Source organism: Canis aureus, chromosome 4, assembly GCF_053574225.1.
Source record: "Canis aureus isolate CA01 chromosome 4, VMU_Caureus_v.1.0, whole genome shotgun sequence".
In the NCBI taxonomy this organism is placed as follows: domain Eukaryota; kingdom Metazoa; phylum Chordata; class Mammalia; order Carnivora; family Canidae; genus Canis; species Canis aureus.
The window spans coordinates 15965547-15988266 of NC_135614.1; the positions used below are offsets into that span (position 1 = coordinate 15965547).

Consider the following 22720-nt stretch of genomic DNA (forward strand, 5'->3'; position numbering starts at 1 on the left):
CCCCTAGATGCCTGCCAGAAACAAACAGAAACATTAGGCATCAATTTTTTCCTGTATGTAAACTTTCAATTACAATGACAAACGTGAAGATAAGCAGACATGCAAGGAATTGAGATATCATGAGAACCACCAGAAAAAAAACCAACAGAAATAGACCCAGAAAGACACTGTATATCTGGAATATTAGTCACAGACTATAAAACAGCCATGCATGCTTTTTTACTAAAAAACTAAAAGATAAAATGCAGGAAATACAAAGTTCCAGAGTAAATCTGAAAAAAGTCAAACAGAACTTCTAGAGCCAAGAACTACAAGAACAGAAATGAAGAACTCTTGGTTGTAAGGTTTAACAGCAGATCACACAGAGCTACAGAAAGAATAAAGGAGAGAGAAGATAGTTCACAAAACAATCCAGAAAAGCATCAGACAGACAAAAAGATGAAAATATATTATAAAGGGGAACAGACACAGAGGATAAAGCCAGAAGGACTGACACAGGTTTAACAGGAATGCTAGGAGAAAAGCAAGAGAATAGAGCAGAGGCCCTCTAAGTATAAAAGTGAGATTTTTGTCCAGAACTAATGAAAGGCACCAATGAGTAATTTAAAGAAATTAAAAGAGTTCCAAAAGCAGCATAAATGAAATAAAATTCTACACTATGTCATAATGAAACTTCAGAAAACTGAAGACAAGGGGAAAATAAAGTTACCTTCACAGAACTGACACACTGACAAATGATTTTCTTCTTCTTTTTTTAAAAGATTTTATTTATTTATTTATGAGAGACACAGAGAGAGACAGAGACACAGGCTCCTTGCAAGGAACCTGATGTGGGACTCAATCCCAGCACTCAGGGATCACGCCCTGAGCCAAAGGCAGTTGCACAACTGCTGAGCCACCCAGGTGTCCCAACAAATAATTTTCAATAGCTAGTAAAAGAAGCCAGAAGATAGTGAAATTATATCTTTAATATTAAAAAAATTGAAATTGTCAAAATCCTTTAGCCTATAAAAGATACCTTTCAAGAATGAAACAAAAGAGTCATCTTTAGGCAAACAAAAGAACAAAGAAATATGATACCAGTGAAACACACTAAAAGAAATTCCAAGGATTATACTTCAAGTATAAGGAAAATGATCCCAGATGTAAGGTATAAGATACAAGTAGTACACAGAAACTTATAGGTAAATCTAAATAAATACAAAATGTATAAAACATCTTGTGAAATTTAAAAATCGAATAGAATTATAATATATAACAATAGCACATAGGTCAGAGAAATGGAGTTTAACTGCTCTAAAGTCTTTGCATTGTCTAAGAAAAAGGTAAAACTGTCTTTTAATTTTAGACTTTAATAAGTATGATTAATGACATTTCTAGAGGTAATTTCTGCAAGAGGAGAAAAGAATTATAACTTTACTTAGAACATGGAAAAAGTGAAACGATAAAACTATCAATCCTTAAAAAGAACAAAAAAACGCACCATGAAATGGATAAGACCAATAGCAAACACAGAATATGATGGTAAATTTAAACCCAATTATTTAATATCATATAATATGGTTTATAATCTATTTGGTATTAAATGTAAAATGACCAAAAATGTGCCATTAAAAAAACCACAAAGATTATCAAACCGGAAAAAAATTAAAATCCAGAGGCTCCTGGATAGTTCAGTTGGGTTAAGTGTCCAACTCTTAATCTCCGCTCAGGTCTTGATCTCAGAATTGTGAGTTCAAGCCCCACATTGGGCTCCAGCATGGTGCCCCCTTAAAGAAAAAAAAGACTTTGGGTAGCAAACAGCAAAGGCTCAAATAATAAAAAGCAAAAGTAGACATAACTAGGAGAACTAGAAAAATCTACAATCACAGCAGATTTGATCACATCTCTCATAGTAATATAGAGTATATAGACTATAATAATTATTTCTAACAAATAATTAGAATATATAGAACAGACACTGAATAAAAACACTGGCAAACCTACTGCAAGTATGATAATAAAAAGAGAATGTACAAAAAGGCAGTATCAGGTGGAAAGGAGGGACATCACTACAGATGCTGGGGTAATTCAACAAAGCTATCATGAAGAAGTTAATGTTTATTAACTTCAAATTTTATTTATTTTTATTTTTTGAGAGAGAGAGAGAGTGTGTGTGTGTGTGTGTGTGTGTGTATGTGTGTGTGCAAGTGGTAGTGGTGGAAGGAGGAGCATAGGGAGAGAATCTTAAGCAGGTTCCACACTCAACATGGAACCCAACACAGGGCTCAATCAATCTCATGACCTGAGATTATGACCTGAGCCAAAATCAAGAGTTGGATGCTTAACCAACTGAGCCACCCAGGTGCCCCAATGAACCTCAAATTTTAGATAAAACAGACACATAAGTATAAAAATATAACCTACTAAAACTGACTCAAGAAACAGTAAACCTAAAGACCCTATAACTATTAAAAATAATTGAATAAAAGATAAATAATAGTGATATAATCATACAATGAAATACTATAAGCAATAAAATCTATACACACTGAATAAACAAAAACCAAGTCACTAAGGAGACAATGAGATTTTATCCATATGAAGTTCAAATCACAGAAAACTAAATTATATTATTTAGAGAAGCACACACAAGTGGTATAACCAAAAAACACAAGGAAGTGAATACCATAAAAATTGGTACACATTTACACCTAGATTAATTAAGAAGTAACATTGGCAATGTTCTTTCTTGACGTGGAGGTAGTTATAATTATTTGTTGCACTGCACATTTACATGTTAAGAACTTTTCTGTATTTTTAATGTAATGTTTAACGCAAAACTTAAAAAATATTGTTGTAAAGTCATCTATTTCATCAGTAAAGATAGCCATTCATCTTCACAACAATAAGTAAGGTAGTATATAATTTTATATATTCTGCTTCAAAAAATGGACAAGAATAAATAACCCAAATTATATTTATGAACTACTCTGCCATCGCCACTCTGTATTTTTCCTCATAGCTAAAATAATCTGGGAGAATGGAGAATGCTCATATTAAATTTTACAAACCTTTCTAATCACTAAGCTCCCTTCTTCACCTTGCTATATTATTTTTTGGGATAAACTACAACTATCAATATCATCCAGAGAGAAAGAGGTTCAAATGAATTTAGCCCTACCATCTTTATCCTCTGTTTCTACCACCAGGAGGGTTGGCTTCTCAGTTTCGACTTTAAGACAGGTCTTTGACTGCCAACTAGAGGGTTGGTAAAGTAATCAATTTCAAGTCAAAGACAAAGACTCAGTGTACACAAAACCTTTCTGTCCTCACTAAGCTAGCCTCACAAACAAGTCTCTGGCAAATGGCATGGAGAAAAGAAAACATTTTTTTTCTCTTTTGGGGAAAAGGGATGGACATATTAGGAAAAAGATAACCACAGATTCATGGATGTCTCTATGTTATTTAAGCCAACATCTGATTCAGAGAACCATATTAAAACTAGAAATAATTGCTGTCACCACGTTATCTATTGACATATGTAATAAGTAAAATATAAACTGTACTCACCATTTCCATTAATAGACAGATTATGGGTCTTAAAGCTATCCTCAGCACTCTCCAAGGTCAAAGTAGCATGAGCTAGCAAATTATATTTTGCACCGCTAATAATAGGGAGAAATAAGACATACTTTAAGTGTTTTAGTGTATTTTCTACTACATAAAATAATTTAATGTTCAACAATAGAAAATAAACCTGATAAAAAAAAACAGGCTAAGATCTTGAATAGACATTTCTTCAAAGAAGATATACAAATGACCAATAAAAACAAGAAATATACTCAAGACCAATAAAAACATTTCTCCAAAGAAGATATACAAATGACCAATAAAAACATGAGATATGTTCAAACAATCAGTGAGGCAGCTGGATGGCTCAGTTGGTTGAGCATCCAACACTTAGTTTGGGCTCATGTCATTATCTTGGGGTTGTTAGATTGAGCCCCGCATCTGGCTCTGTGCTCAGCAAGGAGTCTGCTTGAGATTCTCTGGGTCTCCTTCTGCCTCTTCCCCCTTAGGCACTCCCCTCTTTTTCTAAAATAAATAAATATTTAAAAATTAAAATTAAAAAAATACAATGAGATACCACTTTACATTCACTGGGATGGCTTTTATTTAAAAAGTGGGGGGCGGACACCTAGGTGGCTCAGTGGTTGAGCATCTGCCTTTGGCTCACATACTGATCCTAGGGTTCTGGGATCAATTTCCATATCAGGCTCCCCACAGGAAGCTTGCTTCTCCCTATGTCTCTGCTTCTCTCGGTGTATCTCTCATTAATAAATAAATACAATCTTTAAAAAAAAAACAGAATTGTGTTGGCTAGGATGTGGACAAACTGGAACTTTTGTACATTGCTGATGAGAAAGTAAAATGCTGTAGCTACTATGGAAAATGGTATGGTGGCTGGTTCCTCAAAAAGTTAGAAATAGAATTACCACATGATTCAGCAATTCCACTTCTGGGTACATATACAAAAGAATTTAAAACAGGAACTCAAATGGATATGTGTACACCTGTATAAATCAAAGCATTACTCACAATAGCCAAACAATAGAAGGTCAACCGTCCATTCAAAGGATGAAAGGATAAACAAAATGTGGCACATACATTACAATGGAATATTATTCAGCCTTAAAAGGAAGGAAATTCTAACACAGGCTACAAAATGGATTTAACACTAAAGACATTACACTAAGTGATAAGCCAATCATGAAAGACGTGATAAGCCAATCATGAAAAGACAAATACTGCTTGATTCCACATGTAAAGACTCTAGAGTGGTCTAATTCATAGAAACAAAAAGTAGAGTTAGAATATGCCAGTGGTTGGATGGAGGGAGGAACAGGGTGTTATTTTTTATTGGGTATAGAACTTCAGTTTGGAAAGAGAAAATTAAGTTCTGGGGATGGGTGGTGAAGATGGTTGTACAACATTTGTGAATGTACTTAATGCCACTGAACTACATACTTAAAAATGGTTAAAATTGTAAATTTTATATATATTTAACCACAAAAAATGAAAAACACATTTAATGTTATAGATGACAGATTATAAACATAAATGAATTATCAACTTAGTGCATTTATCTTTTTATGCTATTTTATCTGAAGAAAATCTCCACGTTATTTGGTTTATCTCACAAATGTTTTTTTGAAAGATCTCCATTTACTCAAAAACATTAACTGAACATCTGACATATTTTAAGTCCTATGCCAATCGCTTCTCGGCCTTTTGGCTAAGATCAAGTGTAAGTCCTATGCCAGGTGATGGGCATTAATGGTAAATAAGACTCAGTATTATGTTCTGATGCAAGGGGGAGGGAAAACAAAGTTAAGCAGAGGGATGAATAAAATAATGGCATTTGTAAGTTATAATGCAACCTTTTCTATGAAACAAAGGGGATAAGAAAACTGAAGACTTTAAGCATGAGAAAGAAGAAAAGGGCTAAGGAGTAATGGTGACGATCTCATAAAAGGATGGAACCAAGCAAAGAAAACATTCCAAGCTGAGAGGGCTGAAAGAAGAGCAATGCGCTGAAGCATAGGGAGCCAAGTGGGAAATATCACCTTAGGACAGAAGGTCAGAGATAAAGACAGGGATTAGAGCCCTCAGACTCTGCTGGGAGCCTTGGAGGAAGAGTGGATTTGATTCAAAGTGTACGGGAAATCATTAGAGAAGGTTAATAAAAAATTAGTGATACAATCTGATTCATATTTACTTCCTGCGAGTAAGAATGAATCTTCTTCTGGTTTACCAACTTCAAAGATTTGGAGTTTTTATACATCATATGGGAAAATGGAGGACTTCATTACTAATTCCACTTTTTTCATTACAGTCCCCTTTATGCTACTTGTGTTAAAATAGCACTCTTGCCAAAGCATCTAAAAATTCTGATGCTAAATTTCATATCCTGGTACTTTGTGGTGATAAAACATGAATTCTCATTCAAAAATAATTCTACTTTCTGTGCTAGTAATCTTAATTTTAGTTCAAGACTTTTTCTTGGTTTTATCATTTTTTTTCCAAAATAGTAAAAACCTCAGCATTCAAAACATCAGGAATCATATTAAAATGAGACAGACAGTAATGTAGACAAACTCTGAAGAAGAATAGAGAAGTCTGATGGGAATCTTTATTAATTGTGCCAGGTGATATGTTTCATAAACCTCCTTTGTCTCTTACTAAGTCTTTAACAGAATCTCTACTATAAAGAAAAGTATGTATATATGTAGTAGGTGTGCAATGCATACCCTACAGAACATTATTCCCTTAGAGAACACCTATTGGTTTGTTTTCTTCTCCAGCTTTATTGAGAAATAACTGAAATACTTTACTGCATAAGTGCAGCATGATGGGCTGATTTATCTTAGGTTTTAATATACAACCACCATAGACTAGCGATATCTCTCAATACCCAATGTCTTTGTCAGTATTTATATAGGAAAATTTATGTTTCTGTCTCTAAAATGCAGCAAAAATTTTTTAACAAAATGACGCATGACTACAATTTCAAACTAAATTCCAAATGCAACTGGCATAATGTCAGACTCATATGCAGACTTCTGGAAAAGTTCACTAAGCACCAACAAATTTCCACTGTTGCAAGAGCTAAAGGCACCAGCCTTGTACTCAATGTGTAAGAGAAAAGGAATTATCAGTTCAAAATTATAAAAAGTATTTGATTTGGAATGAAGTATGATTAACTTTTTTTCTCTTCTAGATTCTATTTGATTATTTTTGTAATCAAATAATAAATGTGGTGAAGTGGTAGTACAATGGCAATCTCCCATAAAAATCAGAGACATGCAAAGCATTATACCACATATGTACAGTTTAAGGTATTTTGACAAACAATATCTTTTTAAAGATTCACAATAACTACTTAAGGTAGGCAGGGCAAATAATTTGGTCCATATTTCAGATGAAGAAACTGAAGTTCAGAGAACATAATTGATCTGCCTTTGGCTAGGCAAGTGGTGTATTGGAAGGAGAACCCCACTATACTATACTTACTACCTTTATATTTCATTAAGAAATAGTTTAAAATTATGGTACTTTTTCTGTTAAAAGACAAGTGACTGTATTTTACCACTGCAAGAATTTTGAGTTCAGAGAACATGACTTATTATTAACTTGGAAACCAATGTGCCATATGATTTAATTGCTGAATAATCATTTCTAAGATCATTAAATGAATAAAGAAATGACACCCAATGGCTGAGTATGTCTTTAGTTATGTTTGAACTCTGCATCATCTTTCACACAATCAAAACAGTAACTTCATTGTTCCTTGAACATAAATAACTCATTTATTCCAGACAGGGTTAACATATTTGTTCTATAGCTCCAATCTAATTTAAAATGTAGTATAGTATCTTTTTTAAAAAAATTAACATACCTTTTTGTCAAATAATCACTCTGAATTTTACCAGTTTTCTTGAAATGATTGTTTAAAATGACGTATATTTACACAGTGCCAAATAGTGTACTAAATAGTTCTCAAGAAGCATAAAATAGTGAACTCAGTTATTAGAGACACTGGGAAAATCTGGCTAAAGGAATTTCAGTAAGTGAAATTCCACAAATAAAATGAATAAATGAATCACATCAGGGAGCATGCTAAAAATTACCAAAAATGTTCACTGTCTTCTTTTGGATCAAACAATACTTTATGATGATATTTCAAGTTACTTCATTTTTAAACCATGACTAATTACAATGCCAATGCTTCCAAAACCAACAATGATCTCACTTTTAAAACATTCCTGTCAGGATAACATTTTCTTACTAAAACATTACACTCATTCCTTTTGGCCAACCCTAATATTGAGTTCCCAACAGTTTAAATCAGCTACATTTTTAAATATCAAATAGACCAATTGTTATAACATTAGGGTGTGGGGGGGGGGGGAAGATTGGTCCAAAAATACTATGAAAAGAAAAATAAAAATGACTACTTTTAATGGTAGTTAATGTACTTTTTTGTCAGAAAGAACAGCTATATTTGGTCACATGCCATATTATTAGAGAAGATATATATGTCCCAAATTTGACCTTTAATTCCCATTTTGGTTGAAAATTAAAAGCTGTACTGGAAATCTTCTCATTGAACAAGATCACTATTGAAACAAACCTGATCTCCTTATGCATTTTGATCACTAGTGCTATCCTCAAACTCCTATCATGGTGCTGAAGCTGTCAGTTAAGGAATTATTAAGAGTCATCCTGGGCTATGAGTTTAACCTAGTATATGCTGGATTCACACCTGAAGCTCAGTAGAATTCAGGTATTAGCAGAACGAATCAGTGAAATGTAAAACATTTTACTCTTCCTTTGATCAACTTTAGTTGGTATAAATAAGCAAATGGCATACAAGTTGCATGGGCAATGTTCATAATGAAAATTAGTGTTTGGATTCAGGTATAAACCAAGTAGAATAACAAATCTAAATAAGAGAATGAACACTTCAAGATAAATATGCCATTTGTTACTTAAAAGAACTTAATACTGAGGCACCTGAGTGGCTCAGTCAGTAAAGCGTCTGCCTTTATTTAGCTCAGATCATCATCTCAGTGTCCTGGGATGGAGCCCCAATTAGGCTCCCTACTCAGAGGAGAGTCTGCTTCTCCCTTTGGGCCTTTCCCCCAACCCCCACTCATGCTTTCTCTCTCTTGCTGTCAAATAAACAAATAAAATCTTTTAAAAATGACAAGAACTTAATGCAAATACTGCTACGCTCAAAAATTCCTCCAGGCTTCAAAGAGGAACATGGGTTAAATGCAAGTTCTAATATCACTCAGATTATCTTCTTTGAATTTATAAGCAATGGTTTTATATTTTAAAATATCCGTCTATATTTTATAATCCCATCTTGTTTTTAAATTGCAGTACTTAAGGGGCGCCTGAGTGGCTCAGTGGTTGAGCGTCTGCCTTCGGCTCAGAGCATGATCCTGGGATCCAGGATCAAGTCCCACATCAGGCTCCTTGCAAGGAGCCTGCTTCTCCCTCTGCCTGTGTCTCTGCCTCTCTCCGTGTGTCTTTCATGAATAAATAAATAAAATCTTAAAAAAAAATAAAAAATAAAAAATAAAAAATAAATTGCAGTACTTAAGCATGAGTTTGAAAAAAAGTTAAGGAAAAGCACTAGTCTCAGAAAAGTAAAAATAGTAACAATAATGGCAAAAACTTAATGATTAAATACTGTTTTTATTTTTTCCAATTATTAATTTTTTAGGAACCTCCATACTGTTTTCCATAGTGGTTGCACCAATTTACATTCCCACCAACAGTGCATGAGGGTTCCACCTTTCTCCACATGCTCACCAACATTTATTTCTTATCCTTTTTTTGGTAACAGTCATTCTAACCGTTATGAAGTGGTAGCTCACTGTGGTTTTGATTTGCATTTCCCTGATGATTTTTGATGCTGACCACGATTCTTTTCATGTTTCTGTTGGCCATCAGTATATCTTCTTTGGAACAATGTCTATTCAGATCCTCTGCCTATATTTTAATTGGATTCTTTTTTTCTATTAAGTTCTAAGAGTTCTTAATGTATATGAATATTAACCTTAACAAATAGATGATTTGAAAATATCTTGTCTCATTCAGTAGGCTGCCTGTTCATTTTGTTGATAATTTCCTTCACTGTGCAGAAGCTTTCTAGCTTCATGTAACAATTCGACTACTGGGCATTTATTTGAAGAAAATGAAAACACTATTTCAAAAAGACAGTGTATGCATCCCTATGTTCCCTATAGCATTATTTATAATAACCAAGATATGGAAACAACCTAAGTATCCACTAATGGATGAATAAAGAAGATGTGATATGTTTATGTAGTAGATGACTACTCAGTCATAATAAAAAAGAATGAAATCTTGCTTTTTGCAAAAATATGAATGGACCATGAGGATATTATGTTAAGTGAAATAAGTCAGACAGAAAAAGACAAATACCATATGATTTCACTTATATGTGGAATTAAAAAACAAAATAAGTAAAAGAGAACTAATAAATACAGAAAACAGACTGGTGTCTGTCAGAGGGGAGGTGTGTTGGGGGGGTAGGCAAAATAGGCAAAGGGAGTCAAGAGGTACATTTCCAATCATAAAATAAATAAATTATGAGTATGTAATTTACAGCATGATGACTATAGTCAATCATATTGAATTAAATATCTGAAAGCTGCTAAGAGAGTAAATCTTAAAAGATCTCATCATAAGAAAAAAATCTTTAACTTTGTACAGTGAGCTAGTTACTAGGCACCATAACTAGACTTATTGTAGCAATCCTTTCTCAGTGTATACAAAACTGAATCGTTATGTTGCACACCTGAAGCTAATATGTTACTTGTTAATTTATATCTGAATTTTTAAAATGCTTACTACACACCAAGTTTAGGATTTATCTTTTTTGGTTTTTTAAAATTTTTATTTATTCATGAGAAACAGAGAGAGAGAGAGAGAGAGGCAAAGACATAGGCAGAGAGAGAAGCAGGCTCCATGCAGGGAGCCCCATGTGGGACCCGATCCCGGGACTCCAGGATCACGCCCTGGGCTAAAGGCAGATGCTCAACTGCTGAGCCACTGAGGCATCCCCGATTTATCTTTTTTGAATCTCATAATGAGCCTATGGAGTTAGATATTACATTATTATTATTCCCATTTTACAGAAGGAAAAGAGAAGACACAAGAGTAAATTACTCTGCCCTGGGTCACACAAATAATACATGACAGGATAAAAATTAAGTACTCACTGCCAAATAATGATATTTTAAAATGAGGTCTGAGGCTCACTCCTTTTTTAACAAGCTTTAAGGTGTATGAAACCCTAGAAATGTCTGTAAGGAGGCTCCTAATAAATGATTGTGTCTAAGCATCTTTACCTTTCATATGAGAAAACTGAAACCCAGGGAATAATGTCACTTGCCCAAAACTTGTCATTGTTTTGAATAAAGCAAAATAAATTTTGCTGCTTAAAAAAGTTTTAGAACTACTAAACTCTGTAGTAAATTCTTGACATCTCTTAATCTAGAAAAAGAAGGCCTTAATTCTAAAGGAAGAAAATGAATGGGTCCCTTATCTACTTTTTAATGATATTTATACGAGGAAAGACTTAACATCTTTTGTAACTATTTTTCAGTGGAAAATGGGGGGAAAAACCCATCCATTGGATTGTAACATGGATTTATGACTCATAAACTGAATTTTTTAAAAATAAAAAAGGGTCTGAAAACTATATTATAAATAGCTAGGGCTAAGTATTGCTTCATGAAATCTCTCTGCTTATGCTGCTGCAAACTCAGTCATGATGTAAAATGTGTTTCTCAGCATAGGCCTCAATCAAAAGAGACTGAACTATAATGCTAGAATCCCAAGATATTTCCCATACGTAATGTATCTGACATGAAGAGTTATTTAATTATGTTCTGATGATTGACATTTCCCGGGTGTATATACCTGAAATATTTTGCTTTCTGTAATTCTAGTCAAGTTATTGACATGCTGAAGAGCCAACTCTACCAAGACATGCAAAGAAATTCTAAGAATGTGGACTGATCAACAGTTTTCCCAAGAAACATAAACATAAAACTATTTGTGAAGTAACAAACACAATGTTTAAAGAAAATATCTGAAAGAAACCAGGGCTCCTCGAAGAAATGGGGACTCCAAGTCTGGGCAGAAAAATAAAAGATGAATGTGGAACAGCTGGTGTCAGAAAGTAAAGAAGCTTTCAGAGATTAGGTTGTGTCAAAAGCTACAGGAGTCAGTTGAAAGGGTTCCCCCTGATCAAAGATGGGACAACTTGGCTTCAAAGAGAATAATAACTATAACAGATTGAAACACAAACATATACAAAAATTCAAGAGTTCAAATAAGAGAAAACACTGATTACCTCCATGGTTGCTAGGATATCAACTCATTATTCTAAAACTGGGTAAGTAAAAGAAGCTAGCATTTTTTTCTCCCTTTCCCCCATCAATTTTTCCCAATTATATCCACAGTTCATGAAGGAAAAGTCTTTTCCAAGAAAATTCAAAGTTTAAAAACATATGCATGACAAATTTAGAAAGTCACCAAATTATAATCCCTAATGAAATAATTATCAACAACGGCTGCTAAAACCATTAGATGAAACATTGATAAAGAACTTTATAATGGATGAATTAGGCTGGCAACACCTGAACCCACTGCACAATTTTAATAAAACTGTAAGGACAAGGCCTCCTAATGGAGACAGTAGGACATACCTAAAATTATTTTTTTAAGATTTATTTATTTATTTATTTATTTATGAGAGAGAGAGAGAGAGAGAGAGAGAGAGAGGCAGAGACATAGGCAGAGGGAGAAGCAGGCTCCATGCTGGGAGCCCATGTGGGACTCGATCCCAGGACTCCAGGATCGCACCCTGGGCCAAAGGTGGGCACTTAAACCACTGAGCCACCCAGGGATCCCCAGTACCTAAAATTAATATGAAGTATTATTATCTAAAAAAGAACCTGAATCAAATCAGTCCTCCTAATATAACTACCAGTTGTGGGAAACACAGGAGATAGAAAAAGATGTTTAAAAAGAAAGACAAAGACGGCATTAGCTAAATTTAAATATGGGAAATTCTGCAATATCTGATTTCTTCAATAAACAGGACAAGAAAAAAGTAGAAGGGAAATCATTAAAGACTAAAAGAAACATAAAAAGACTCACTTAAGCACACTGTAGACCTTATTTGGATCCTGATTTGCACAAACAAATTACAAGAGGACATTTTCATAATGGGGACAATTTGAATATGGACTGGATATCAGATGATATTACAGATTTATTTTTTATGTTGTTAGACATGATAATGGTAAAGAAGTTTTGTTATAAAGATATAAAATATTTTTAAAAATCTGTAAGAATAACGCATGACATATATAGAAATCCAGTTAGTAGACTGACAGGCAGTAAGCAGTTTGACAGTCCCTTTTTAAGAAAAATATTTCAGCTTTGTGGTAGATACTGGAATTCCAAATCACTAAAACACACTGTCCCTCAACTTCCTACTTTCAAAGGAAGGTATTAAGGAGACCTCAACTGGATAAATGTGTTTTGTTTCTGCTTCAGGATGCTTTTTCCATTTAAAATGTAAACTTAAACTCCACATACAATACTTTAAAATGTCACAGATATATAGTAATCCTATGTCACTATAAATGCTGTATTAAAAAACTTACGAAATGGACGAACATGTTTCATGATCTTCTTGAAGCACCAAATTTATTTTCTTCCCTGTTGCTTTACTTATAGATGTCTTCAATTTCTTAGCTAGTTTTTTGGGTGTGTTGGTTATGGAAGAGTCTTCTATACAGCAGCTATATACTTCCACCTTTACCTGAAAGTCTGGCTCTGCTTCATTACTAAATCAAGAGTATTCACAACATTAGAAATTTAACTCAGTAGAAAATAAAATTGGAACATCCTTTGGTGTTTTCATAACATTTAAAATCACAAATTGAAACGTTCATGTTAATATATGTTAATGAGTCAGAATCTCCCCCTGTTTAGTATCTAAAGGACCTGAGACAGTCATAGCAACTTCCAGAGCTACCAGCTTCTAAAGTAGGGCCATGTTAACACAAAGCAACCAATATATGCAGGCACAGTCCTAAAGAAAAAGAATAATGCCCTCTGGTCATCTTGTTGCCAGTGCTATTTCCTGTTGTCCTGCCTTCAGTTACACCTCTTTTTAAGGTATTTATATAATATGTGTGATTTCCTGAAATAACTATTCCTCCAAAAGGGAAAGACTTAAAAATCAAAAAAGCAAAGAAAACATAAAAGGATTCTTCTGTTGCAAACTTCAGTGTTCATTTCTTTTTCATAAAGAGTCACAGTCCAATCACTACCACGTCCTCCCCACCCCACCCTACCTTTGTTCCCAATAACTCTAAAATAATGCTGCACTGTTTGGTTATCTAGGGGAAAACAAACATACAAAGCAAGAAACAATACAAAGAGCTATATTGCAAGGCAGGAACTTCTTGAGGGAGAGTGCTGCTTTGGTGGTCTCTAATTTTTAACCTTGCATAAAAGGTATTCAACACACTATTATACTCATATGCAAAAATTCTGCACTTTTAGCAAATGCTAAGCTTGGCTTTGCCCTTTTTTAGACACAATGAACTACCTTTACCATAAAAGATTGTGGTGGTGTTACTAACAATAAAAGTTACTTAAAACCACAAGAGAGGTCCATCAGCAGTAGATGTTGCCTTAGATGGAAGATCCGTCAGTCTCAGAGATTTTTAAATGGCCAATCTATACTTTGGATACATCCAAGAAATAACTCCCAGATAGTTTTATAGTTTACTTGGCAACCTTTAAACATACAGTATTCTTGGTAATGACTAACAAATGTCAATATTTAGAGAAAAACCAGAGATTCATAAATATTGAATACTTATTAAAAACAATTGTAACAAAAGCACATTTTTAAACAACATTTAGAACATTTGTCAGCAGTTATTTTTGGAACAATTTAAAATATTTACAGAATTTTTCAAAAATTATAAATCATGTGTTGTCTTCCCAAGTAACTTGCATTGTTCGTTCAATGAAAAAAATTTTATGATTTTGTCTTTGTGGTAAAAACAAATGATAGCAAAGTGATGTGAAGAAAAGAGCCCATTAATAGGATGATTTTGGTAGAAAAAAATGCACTAGCAAAAGTTGATTATGGAGATAAATGTAGTTGGATAAGGAAGAAAAATTATTCTTTACAGTCTCAACTATGTAAGCATTTGGCAATATATTCTGAGGATCCTAAATAAATTCCTTTGGTTCAATAGTTTGTAAGAAGCCCTACACAACTGCTAATAACTCAGAGCAATGCATTTTATTTTTCCATGCTACACAATTATTTATGGGACACTGGACAGAAGCCACAAAACATGGTTTGCAATAGTTTTTATAATGTTATGTGAGTGGCAAAATTACTCTCAAAACTCAACTGTTTAGCTCCATAGCTGAAAATGGAAAAAAAAAAAATGTACGTTCAATTTTATTTTAATAGTTAAGTAGCTATTAATATTTAGGTATGAAGACAGTGTTTTTGAAACCCTGAAAGAAATACAAGTCACACACTGATTTAGGCCAATAGAACCTTTGAAAGAGGCCAGGAAAAACTTATGTTAGTTAAAAATGATTTCTATGGCTACCTGAGGAGTTCCTTCTGGTTCTGTATTATGACCACAATAAAATGAGCCTGTAAAAGAGCAGGGGCAATAAAAACAGCCCTAAGGATCACCCAATTTTTTATTGTTTTGGAGTACATGAAAGAAGTACACCATAAGAAAAAGAACATCTCGAAATTTTACCAAAGTGCTTTCCCTATGGTACATTATTTCAGGACTATCTTATAAACAAAGTTGTTATAACTATTTTAGTGTTTCTGTAACTAAATACCCTATATGAGATGTAAGAACCTATTTTATGCCCAGATCCACTCCATATAAAATAATGTTATGAGATTCCATTGTATTCATAGCTTGGTTAATAATAAACTATAAATGTTTACAAAAATTTCTCATATCCAAGGAGTCAAATATTTACTACCAATATTATATGATTTCCACTTTATTTTACATTGAAAAATTTCAAATGCAAAAATGGGCTTCTTTTGAATAAAGTAATTTTCAGAATCAATTTAAACATTTAAAGATCTTAATGTTCAAAACTAATCCAAAACCCTCAATAATTTTGTCTTCCTTTAAATTATTTTCTGAAGACTTTTTTTTTCATTCTCTGAAGACTTAAACATACTTACAATATAGTTACATTTTCAAAACATATATCTGTGATTGTTTTATCCACAATCATCATGTCAGTATCAAAAACTTCGGCTCCCATTTTGAATAAACAGAAAATGGCATAGTGCTGTGATCCTAGGGGAAAAACAATGATCCATGAAATGAATCATGCCTACGTTATGTTAAAATCTACTTGAAAATGACAAATTAGTTCAAATATTTGTTAATAGGCTCTTGTTTTCATACATGTTACACTGTAATCCTTAACTTTTTATAGGGACTGTTCTGTCAGTATATGTCCACATCCTTCCCAACCAGAACAAAGCAATTAAACCAAGGAGTATCAAAAAATAAAGTTGAAAATATTGGCCTCTCAGTAGCCTAAAGTAAGCCTCACATTCATAAATTTTATTCCTAGAAAACTCTCTAAGCTTTCATTAGTATCCATTTTATTACTGTGTATATACTATTACCTCTCTCATTTTGGTTTCCATACCTATTTAAGAAGAAGTTTTCTATTATAAGAGGTTAGGAGCAGACACGTTAACAACAGCAAAACATTTTCCACCAAACTGACAGCAGGGGAGGAAACCACAAAAACAATAAAAAGTAGATATGCGAACACAAAAAACATAACTGCTGAGCCTTTTAATTTGGTGATGTTTTTTAAAAGTACTGGGTGATTAAAGGGCTAAAACCTCATTATTGAGAAAATGTAGCTCTTCAGAAAAACTTATTCTCTATAGTAATCAGAAAGATATGCTTAATCCTCACATGTATTCCTTTGTAAAGTAAATTATATTTCCTAATTGAATAACAAATATACTAACCTGATTTTGGATTCTTCATATAAAACTAATTATGCTCAATATGATTCAATTTTTAAAAGTACGAGGAACAAAGCTATCACAATAGACAAGAAAGATAAAGGATTATCATATCTTTTCCGCTTTGCCTCTAACAGCTAGAAATCATTTGAGGTTAATTTCTATGACCTAAGCATTACATGGATTTGTGAAGACTATATAAAGCCATAAAATGCTAAAGGGGAAAAAAAATCAGATTGAGGTAAAAATCTTTCCCTCTTATACTCTGCTAAATAATCTGAAGTAACAAAACAAGGCAAAAAAGATCTCCTGGATTCTGGTCAAAAAGAAATGCTGCCTTAACATTTTCGTTTGTTGCACACTTCCCTTCCCCACAACCTGTTACTTTCCTTGTATAGGTTCCAATCAACAACTAAAAGTACATTAGATAGGCATTATCTTAATTAATATCAAGTAATTACAACATATTTGTACTAAAACTGAGAAAACACAGTTCAGCAAGATATTATTTATTCTGCCAAATGACATCAATTTATTTCAATGTGGAAGCAGCTTTTTTCCCCCCAATAATCACAAATTTACTATATACTTTAAAGAAAACATTTCAAATATAAATTAAAATCATACATACGCTCCTTAATCCTGAAGTGATCAGAGTCTTTCCACATTAGTGGTATTCGAATATCTATGAAGAAAGGGAAAAAGAAATGACAGGTAATAATCTTGATAAGTTTCATTTCTTAGAGTGAAATGAACCTCTGAATTCCATAATGGATTCTGACTATTAAAGCCAATATAAAATTTATCATTTAAGTATTCTAACCCAGGCAATATTTTCTCAAAAATTGCCTAGACTAGGAATATAAAATCTATTTAGTTATTTAAATAATTTACCAAAAACTCTATCAACTATTATTCAACAAATTATTAAGTAAGGTCTGTAATAAGCTTATGCCACAACATTTTCATTTTGTGATTTATGTTTTTGAAATAGATGAAATTGTTGAATTTCTATTTGGGGTAAGCAGTAGCAACTAATGTAAATACATTTCAAAATCAGAAAATAATAGGTAGAAAGGACGTCAGGACTTCCACTCTGCAAACTTTAAAGATGAAGAAAAGTGACTTGTCTAAGATCATTGTTCATGACAAACAGATACAAACTCTTTCCATTAAGAAGATTTAACTGGTCTAGGAAAGAATTTTCAGATCTTTATATATTCATGTTACAAACTACAGCATTTCCCTTAAGAAATAAAACTGAAAAGAGTAATGCATTCCTTCTTTGAGACCAAGAAAAGGGTATATGTTTTAAAGGAGATAGAAACATATTTTCTCTCATTCATATATTCTTCAAACTTTAAAATAATTGTTTTAATGATCTATTCTAGATGTTAATCTAGATCTTTGACACAGTCAAAATTTTTCCTTCATTATTCCCTTTAAATACGAGATTAACAATTTTCCTCTGATATTCTAATGGTATCTATATATTTTCTTTTTTTAAAGATTTTATTTATTTATTCATGAGAGACACACACAGAGAGAGAGGCAGAGACATAGGCAGAGGGAGAAGCAGGCTCCATGCAAGAAGCCTGATGCAGAACTCGATCCCTGGACCTCGGTATCACACCCTGAGCCCAAGGCAGCTGCTCAACTGCTGAGCCACCCAGACATTCCAGTATCTATACATTTTCAAAGAGAATCAAAGTTCTACCAAGTAGATTAAGATGTATGAATTACAGCATAACACAATACAGTAGAAAGTTCAATGATAAAGTGAAATTAGTTTTACTTTTTTTATTTTTTTGAAATTAGTTTTAATTACTCAGAATATAAATACTTTAAACCTTTATGGAAAAATTTTAACGATATTTCCCTATTACACTTATGGTAAATTATTTAAATGCATATTTTCATACCGGTTAATTATGCCACTTTAAAATAATTACAAATCTTTATGAATATAAGCTTCTTGGCTACATTTATGTTTTGCTTCACTTTAAGTCCCATGATCTTGTCTAGATTTTCATTTGTTTAGAATCCTTTTTAAAGTTCATAGTGCCTATTTCTAATTTCCTTTCTAGAAAACCTTTATAATACTCCCTTGTCTCTACCCTACCCAACCAGCTAGGTATGTATGAGTTTCCTTCCACGGCTGCCTGAGCCATTTTGATTAAAAATGTTACTTATTAGGCTCTCTCCATATGCCAAGCTAAACACTTTATATACATCCAACCATAATTTTTAAAACATATTTACTAATTTAATAGCCAGCTGACAAGATTTATTTAGATTTGCATTTTCCTAAGTAACAAGAAAAATGTTAAAACATGTATTGCCATTTCAGTGAATATTTGTATCCATGATCCACTTTTCTTTTAACATATTGTTTATGCTCTGTACTTTTAAAAGTTAATTATTTAATCTATGTGAAAATTTTGGGTATATGAGGTAAAAAAATATATATATATATTCTTCTTATAAAAATAATTGTTCCAGCTCCATTTATACATCTAATAGGCCTTCCCTTACTCATTGATTTAATGATTCAATGGATCTTTATCATATGTGACCTTATGAGTAAGTATCTGTGCTTTGGGTATATGCTTTACAGATCTAATTGAATAATTTATCAGTTTTTGTCTATCCTAATACTAATACCATGCTATTATAACTACTGAATCTTTATAATATACTGTACCATTTGCTAGAAATATATCCTTCCAAAGCATGTTATTCTAAATTGCTAATTTCTTTATGCAAATTTTAGAAATATACTGTCCAAATTCCCCCTCCAAAATGTTTTATTAGAATTCTATTATCCAAATTAATTTGTGAACTGGAACTTTATAATATTCTGTCAATAGATATAGTACCATGATACAGTTATGTTTACATTTTTATTAAGGTTATTCTTGGGATATTTTATGTTTGTTTTTTGCTGTTTTTATTGTAAAAGAGAATTTTTGCCATATTTTCTAACTAGATATTGGTTTTGAGAGCAGCTTACCACTTTTTGTATATTTATCTTGAATCTAGCCACTTCTACTGAATTCTTTATTAGTTCAAATAGTGTTTCAATAAATTTCCTTAGATTTTCTAGGTCTGTAATCTATTATTTTAAAATAGTATTCAATTTCTCTATTTCTTTTCAGTAGTTTCATCTCTCATTCTTGCTATTTTAGCTACAATTTTTAAAATTGTGTCAGTTATATTGATATAATAGATATTTTTACTTTGTTCTTGATTTTAATAGGATTGCTTTTATTGTTTTATAATTATGACTTGGCTGATACCCTGTCAAAGAGCCTACTTCTTGCTTGACCACAGTTGCTGATTCATCTCATTTCACAACTGTTCTTGTTCACAGCTGTTCTTGCCCTATTAGGGTAGTATTAACTATTTACACTGGCTTGGGAGGAACATGAACCCTGACTTCCTCTGCTATACACCAATAGCCCATGGGGTCAGTCTTGCCTTTTCCCATGCTTATCTATATTAAATTCTCAAGAGAAGGGACACACTTCTTATCTATTTCCAAGCTGGTCAGGTACTGTTCAGATAACAAAGGATGTATAACCTACCAACTATGATTTTTAATTCAGCTTCAAATAGTAGAAATTCCTTTCAAATTCTTGCAAATGGTTGACTCGGCTTTAGCTTACAGTGCTCTTACTTTTGCCTCTTTTTATGTCTTCATTGACCCTTATATAATAAACTGAAAGAGACATACATAATACAATGGCTAACTTGATGCTATCAACTCCTAAAAGTCTCTATCATTTTCAGAAGTAAAAATTGAGATATTTTATGAATTGATTAGCCTTTAAAAACTGAATTAGTAGTCACTGAATAAGCTAAGTCAATTGCCACAGTACAATTATTTGATGTTTAGTAAGAATGATCAGATATGCCTGAATTATCTGTTTATTTTTAAAAGGATCTGGCCATTGAGTGGTGAAGCTAGAAATGGAAAACCCTGGTATCACCTGTTAATCAATGTAATCTCAAAACATTATGAACCTTTGTTGCCAATACTCATATTGATCAATACAAAAGTCATCCTAATGTCAAAATGGACTTATAAAAGTGAATTAGTTTTTAATTTTCTTTGTTTTTATTGTTTACAAATACACAGAAAAGATATAACTAAGTCAAAGCAAAGATGAAAAGAAATTACATATGTATCCCATTTTCTGAGACTTCCAGTTCCTTAAGTTAATTTAAAATTATCTTTTGGAAAGAAGGAACACATGCAGAAATAAGTTTAATTTCTACACTTGAATATTTGTGGTCAGGAAAATAGATTTTTTTTCTCTTACTTTAAATGCTTTTACTTAAGCACTCTTCTAAATGTGCGGTAAATATTAATATCATGAATTGCTATAGCTAATAAACTTATAAAATGTCAATAGATGTTAACTCTATCATGTCATTTTAGTCTTCACAGCAATTTAACATATTTCACTTGTATACTTAGTGGCACTAAGTCAGAAACAAGAAATGGAGGATTATGTTTAAGTATTTTTAGAAAAATCTCCCTTAAAGATCTTAAATATTTTATTTATTCACGTTAAAATGTATTGAACATAGTGCACAACTACTATGTAAAAGTACTGTGTTTGGCATCAAAAGCATAAAAGAGGTATAAAACATGTTTTTTTCCAGTCTTATAACTGGAAAGATGAAAATATGAATATAAATAACTATTAAAAAAGGAACAGATTTTATATAGTTCAGTTACTTTTCAGAAGAATTTTTTGCTGAGGGCAATTCCTATGATTTAGGACAATTACATATTATAAAATTCAAATCTATCCTTCCTGCATGAGAATTTTGTTTATCCATAAAGACATTTCTAAAAACCGTTCCTTGAGTGAGAGAGCCTGAAATGCAGCAGCATGTTCCCTGGAGCTAAGAGAACAAGGCTTCTGGCCAATGAAACAAGCTAGTTATTACTTAAGGGCTGATGGAGGTCTGTTGCTCCCAAAATGTACTGATGAGATAATATTTGTAAAAGGTACATTACCTAACTAGTGTACACGAGTTAGCCTTGCGTTCATTTCACTCTGTGGCATCTCCAAGCCACTGTCTAGTTTCCTTAACAGTTTGGAGAAACTGAGACAACACAGCATAAGTGCCATCTAGTGGTAAAGGGTCGTCTATCTAGCATTAGGAATTCAAAGAAAGAAAACATCATTTCCAGCTGGAATGATAACAGGGAAGGCTTTATAGATGAGCAAACAGATCCCGAAGATAATATAGTTATTTCAAGAGCTAATTGGGTGTCAGAAGCAGGCAGTGTATTGACAGAACTGGGAGAGAAATGTCTGACTAACACAGACCGTTTACGCGCAGGAGTTGAAGACATGGCTAGAAAAACAGTTGGGTCAGTATGGAAAACTCTTGGGGGGGATAGTTTGTTTTGTATCCTATGGAAAACAAGAAGCAGTCATCTATCCAATCAATACCCCTGAGCAACTACTATGTGTAAGCACTGTTCTGGCTTCAGGGTATACTGTGATGAACAAAACAAACAAGAGTTCCAACCCTCATGGAACCTCTAGCCTGGACAAACATTAGAAATATTATTGAAACTTCTGAGCAGAAAAGGAATGGAAGGTTAAAGATTTGAGTTTGCAGCCCAGCTAAACCACTTAATGGAAGTCATTTAACCTCTAAGTTTAGAAAAAGAACTATCCTATCTATTTCACAAAACTGCACTCAAGAGAAAACTGCATAATACATGTAATGTACACGAAACAGTTTTCCCAAACTGTAAAATCTTACATAAACATACAGCAAATGATGAAAACAGTGTTTTAGCACAAATACATGCAAAATAAAATAGAGGGAAAAAACGGATGCAGGAAATTAAAACCCCACCAATTCTGGGGATCTCTGGGTGGCTCAGTGGCTTAGCACCTGCCTTCGGCCCAGGGTGTGACCCTGGAATCCTGGAATCGATCCCACATCAGGCTCCCTGCATGGAGCCTGCTTCTCCCTCTGCCTCTCTGTGTGTGTTTCTCATGAATAAATAAATAAAAATCTTAA

The 22720-nt window shown here is 32.9% G+C and overlaps 1 protein-coding gene and 1 long non-coding RNA gene across 10 annotated transcripts in view; one reads left to right on the forward strand and one right to left on the reverse strand.

Moving 5' to 3' along the window:
* The window catches only part of RTKN2 (rhotekin 2), a 79650-nt gene that overhangs the window by 35965 nt on the left and 20965 nt on the right, over positions 1 to 22720 (reverse strand). For all 9 annotated transcript variants that reach the window (XR_013377728.1, XR_013377727.1, XM_077894656.1 and 6 more), the window contains exons 4-7: positions 17295 to 17348; positions 15854 to 15971; positions 13263 to 13445; positions 3553 to 3647 (exon numbers count right to left, since the gene is read on the reverse strand). Coding sequence is in view for 7 of the 9 variants with exons in the window: in XM_077894656.1 (XP_077750782.1) it covers positions 3553 to 3647; positions 13263 to 13445; positions 15854 to 15971; positions 17295 to 17348 (450 nt within the window). In the remaining 2 variants the exon portion in view is untranslated. The remainder of the gene's footprint in view (positions 1 to 3552; positions 3648 to 13262; positions 13446 to 15853; positions 15972 to 17294; positions 17349 to 22720) is intronic.
* The window catches only part of LOC144312237 (uncharacterized), a 47272-nt gene that overhangs the window by 17625 nt on the left and 6927 nt on the right, over positions 1 to 22720 (forward strand). The window lies entirely within an intron of this gene.